The 5,626-nt window shown below is 33.1% G+C and overlaps 1 protein-coding gene across 15 annotated transcripts in view; it reads right to left on the reverse strand.

Moving 5' to 3' along the window:
- The window catches only part of LOC127876607 (uncharacterized), a 53,062-nt gene extending 50,003 nt beyond the window's left edge, over window positions 1-3,059 (reverse strand). For 3 of the 15 annotated variants that reach the window (XM_052421945.1, XM_052421952.1, XM_052421938.1), the window contains exons 1-2: window positions 2,653-2,891; window positions 897-1,233 (exon numbers count right to left, since the gene is read on the reverse strand). In XM_052421945.1, the coding sequence (XP_052277905.1) occupies window positions 897-1,001 (105 nt within the window). In that variant the 5' untranslated portion in view covers window positions 1,002-1,233; window positions 2,653-2,891. Of the gene's footprint in view, window positions 1-896; window positions 1,234-1,930; window positions 2,081-2,133; window positions 2,168-2,509; window positions 2,628-2,652; window positions 2,899-2,941 lie in introns of those variants that run through there. The other 12 variants (XM_052421944.1, XM_052421947.1, XM_052421946.1 and 9 more) reach the window with 10 other exon arrangements.
- Window positions 3,060-5,626: the final 2,567 nt, after the last annotated feature.

The following is a 5,626-nucleotide window of genomic DNA, read 5'->3' on the forward strand; positions in this document are numbered from 1 at the left end:
TTCTTAGATATGCCTTGACATACTTGGCTATATTATGTATGCTGAGTTTTACTTGCACGTGCTAATGTATACTAAGGCATATTGTCGCATGCTCAATTACATGTATAATTACACTTCATCAACGCGACTGCACGTGCAAAATCATACTTTCAGATAACATTTTCGAAGTTGTACTATGACGTGATAAATTAAACCGACGTTTCCTTAACTATACTTATTATTTATTAACTATACAAACGCGTACTAACTATACTAACTATTTCTTAATTTAATTAACGCGTCATGAACTATACTTATTATTACTAACTATTAGGGATCTTTTCACGCTTTGGTAAATTGACAAAATTGAAAAAAGTTGTTTCAGATTCGCAAATTTTCGTTTTGGTTATGATATTTGTGAGGAAACAGTAATACTGAACATTAACCATGCTCTAATATAGCCATTATATGCATCTTTTGACGATTTTAAAACCTAAAAATTATAAAGCGTTGCAACGCGAAACGATTGAATAATTTGGAGAGTTCTGTTTTTGTCGTTAAATTTTGTGAAACTACGAAGATTGCTTATATAAGGTATAAAATACGTTTATCATGTGTAGCTGGCGGAATAGCTAAGTAGGTTGAAGCGTTTTTACTTCAGGACTCTGGCAGGACTCCAGGGGTCACTGGTTCGAAACCTGCTCCGGGCAATGTTCTTTTCCGTTTTTAAATTTTATTCTTGATTTTTACTGGAGCTTTTACGATCCAATGTTTACATTTATCAATATAAAACATTTAATGAATAAGTTAAAAAAATGCCAAAATCTGTGAAAAGGCCCCTTTAATACATGTCCTGTTATTATTTTTTAAACATTTGGACACATACTCATCCCAATATTTTATTATACTGTGCTCACATGCGTGTGTTCCTTGTGCTCCACCCAGCCCTCGCAGAAATTGTTTCGTCCTCGGATGGTGAGTCCCGACGTGCCGGACATTAGTGAGAGACTGTCGCCCGACATGTCGGCGTCGGCTATATCACTTGAGACGTGGAAACCTACGATAATCTACGTAACCGTGCAAGTGTAATAGATGTTAAAAACCGTCACTTTCCTTTGCTTTGCTGATTTAATTCACGACCAATATTATGTGTATACGGTAAGATAGCACTCGTTTTATTGTTTGTACATGATACAGTTAATCCAATCACGGTGCTTCCTCATTCCATGCCAGATTTAACAATTTTCCAATACCCTGAAACAAAAGAAGGTTTATTTCATGTTAAATCAACTATATTCAAACATTAAATAGGTCATTTTGAAGTATAGTTTTATAACGTAGACAAAAATAACTTGAATGACACTTTTGGTTCTTTCATATTTGCTTGCATAATAAGTCGTATTTTTTTAAGTTGAAGAATAACACAAAATAAAAATAAAGAATATTTAGCAACAGACAAACGTGATCATATAATTGATGCTTGTAAAAGGCGATCTATTGCTAAGTAAACAAATGTGATTAAGAACATAAACTAGCTTTCAAAAATCAAATAATGATTTGTATACATTTTAGTAAAATTAAATAAATCGTACAAACACGTCACTTTTGTTTATTAAAATGTCTTAAGTACCCAACATGTTTCGGCCATAGCCTTCATCAGAAGTTCATTAATGTAAACACATTTTATAAAATAAAAATAAAATAAAAATAAAATAAATATATTTTTTTAACACATTTTAGTCGCATTCCTTTTTTTGCATATAATTTTGATAATATGATAACATCAACACATCTGGTTTTTATATAAATTCAATAACATAAATGTATGTATTTAAGTTTAATTGTCATCTTTCGTAAACCCCTAAAATATTCACTAGCATATAGTCATATGTTAATTTAAAAGACGAACTGAAATGCATCATTAAACATATTTTTATTCGAAAATCCATACCACATTCTTAAAAGACAAAGCTATGTATACACATAAAACCGATCGCTTGGCGCAGCACATGAGACGACATAGAAAGTGAAGAAAGATATGGCGATAACCATCTTTGCAAAATAATGAAAATAACTCAGCATGTCACCACTGTGGTAAAGAACTCAGCATGTCACCACTGTGGTCAGCTAAAATAAAAATATCAGGTAACTTACAATCACAACTTCCCACTCAGATAACAGCTTGATAACATGAGTCGTGTTCTGAGAAAACTGGGCTTAATGCATGTGCGTAAAGTGTCGTCCCAGATTAACATGTGCAGTCCGCACAGGCTAATCAGGGACGACACTTTCCGCTTAAACTAGATTTTCGGTAAAAAGGGACTTCCTTTAAACGAAAAATACCATTAAAGCGGAAAGTGTCGTCCCTGCTTAGCCTATGCGAACTGCACAGGCTAATCTGGGACGACACTTTACGCACATGCATTTAGCCCAGTTTTCTTAGAACAAGACACAAATGATATGTTGATAACGAATACCAGTTACATTGCGATACGCTTAACTCGCATTTGTAAATAACAAACCCACATACTTATGATCCCCTCACATATATAGAATATTATTTAGCATTCCGTAAAACTTGCTTCTTATAGTAAAACATAAACATAACGCAACCCTTAAAATGTAAAATTAAATCATCGTCGTTAAAAATTAAAATATAGAGTCAAGCCTAACCTTTATTTATCAAAAATCCGAAGAGTCTCTTGCTATGTCAGATGTTATCACCTGTTTAACCTCAACAGATTCCTTTCCAACTTCAGCGTACTCCTTTCGGTGATAAAATAGCACAGACCTGTCTAACGCGGAAGTTTTGAAGGTTTTGACTGAGCTATTTTGTTTGTAAAATAGATTTATAACTGACTAGATCCAGTCATATTGACGATTTACATACATATTTAAACCACCGTCGTATTTAACGTTTAAAATTAACGGTGCGTTGAACTTTTTTTTAAAGCAAACTTACTTGGGGAAGTCCCTAGAAAACGATGAAATTTGTAAGTTTCCTCGTCTCAATGATCACGAATGTATTAAAATAATTCAATAAGACATCAGGGGATTTCGCAACATTTTGGCATAGTTAGCCGGTTTGTCTTTAAAGAATTTCAATTTACTGTTGTTGTTTTTTTTCAAATTTATAATCTGTAAGATCCTATTTGTATGAAGACTAAATATTTTACATCAAAGATGGCATGGTATATTGTTTGAAATGAATGTGCATGCACGTGAATCCTTTTAAACATTCGGTGCGAGCAGTTTAACCCAGTTATGCATAGCGTCTCGAAAACAGACATGATGCGGCGTCTCATCTGGGTCTGCGCTGTTTGCTTAAAGGAATTTATGTAAAAAATATTCTTAATATAGAGATAAATATACTAGACATCCCTTATTTTGGAAATAAATTGATCCAATTTAGAAGGATGGGAGAGTCCACTAGGCATAAATGGGTTAAATGTAAGTGGTCCTATACTATAAAGGCTTTTGCTGTTACTCATCTGTAATACGGGAAATGTATATATATTTTCCATTTTAATAGAAATGTCTATTTATAATGAATTATGATATAAATGACTTTATAAAGTCTATTATACTGGAATAGTCTTTAAATCGTTAATTATATTGAAATGGTCTTTAAATCGTCCATTTACTGAAAAGGTCCATATAAAGTACACTATTCAGGAAAGGTCAATATATCTTACATAACAAAGGCACTTACAACGTACATGTACATTTTACTTGAAAAGACTATACACTGACCATTTTTACTCAAAAGTTCTTTATATCGCACATCATACTTGGCAGGTCAATGTTTCTTACGTTAAATTGGAAATGTCCATTCATCGTCCGTTTTATTGGAAAGGTCTTTATATCGTATATTATACTTGAATGGTCAATTTATCTTACATTATATTGTTATAGAAAGTGGGAGATGGGCCAAACCTCCCGTTCCTATAGGCGAAAGAATATGTCATATTTGTAGCACATTAAAAGATGAATTTCCCTTTGTTTTAGAGTGTAGAATGTATTCAGAATCAAGATCCCAGTATATGCCATTTTATTACAGAAATCGACTTAATGTAATCAAATTTATTGAATTACTAACAACTGACAATAAAACGTTGCTGCACAAATTATGTTGTTACATATATAAATCATTTACAGAAAGGGCTAGTAATACATATGTACCCTGTTGATATATGTACGTGTTAAACGGACCTTTAACATTTACTGTAAAAACTGTTTTTGAATGTATTTGATCAATTGTCATTATTATCTATTTATTGAAGGTTATCTATCATTATCGTGCCTATTGATAAATGCCCTATACAACAATATGTTTGCAATTCAGTTGACTAATTGTAATGAGTTGAATTACAGCGTTCATGTACCCGTATTGTACTACAACTATCTAACATGTACAAAGAATGAATTGTGTTATTTGGTTAAGTAGAACGTATTGTTTCATAATAAGACCTAGTTTATGTAAAAAAATAAATTAATATATGTATAGTTGTAATTGTGCGTATTATTACTTTGTATAATCCTGATTATTTACTCTGTAAACACTGGACGCGTAATTTGTCCACTTGGGCTTTTGGCCTTCTGGATGTTATGTTCAAATAAACTAAAACTAAACTATATTGGAAAGGTCCTTTCAACAATCATGTACATAATGCCTGAAAGGTCCATTCAACGCCCATTATTTCGGAAGGTATATATATCATAAATTATAATAAAAAGTCCTTTTCTTCGCTCATTGTATTAAAATGGTCGATACATGAGACAAAACATGTGACCTGTAGTGTGTGTTCAAATGGATTCTCCTTATCCATGAGGAAACCTGTCTCGTCCCCTGAGGATTTATCAACGTACCTAAACCATTGTCGAACCCAGCCGAGAAATAATTAAAACAAATAATGTCAGCAAATTTCATGCGTATCGGACAAAACAATATATGACTTCTAACACGCTGTGAACAATGTGTCTCTTTAATTTAACATTGTGACCTAGTTTTTGACCCCACGTGACCAAGTTTTTAACTTGTCTAAGATATAATATGGAGAAAAATTCAGACCAAATTTCATGAAGATTATGAAATAAATGTTGCCTGTAGAATGTTCTCCCGGTAAATGTTGACCAAGCATGGCGCACTAGAATCGACGGAAAACGACCAAAGGGCGATCATATAATGCTATGCAATGGATCTTTCGCGGAGTAGGATGACCTCTTTTGTGGGAAATTGCAGGCAAGTAAACTTTGTAAATGGCACGTAACTTCATAATCTTGTTTCACATTATTTGTTTTTCTGGCGTGCTATCGTGTAAACGAAACAAAAAATACGAACAATAAGGCATTTGTCGCTTTTCTCAGGAGCGTGTCCAAGTTGGCGACAGTAAAACCCGCCATCACGCCGGAATAATATTGTAGAATCAACCCAACATAGTAGTGTATGTTCCGTATATTCTTGTGATATTGAGGCACTCGGATATGTAACATGCAATGAATATGTGTTATATAAAAACAAACATATGCTGCATAATTTTTATGCGCCTTCTATTAGTGGAGTTTTCTAAAACAAGAACTTAAATATATTTCAAGAGAGATAACTGCCAGCCGATTGAATGAACAGACGAATAGAGTTGTCGTCCTT

This window comes from Dreissena polymorpha, chromosome 4 (assembly GCF_020536995.1).
Source record: "Dreissena polymorpha isolate Duluth1 chromosome 4, UMN_Dpol_1.0, whole genome shotgun sequence".
Lineage (NCBI taxonomy): Eukaryota > Metazoa > Mollusca > Bivalvia > Myida > Dreissenidae > Dreissena > Dreissena polymorpha.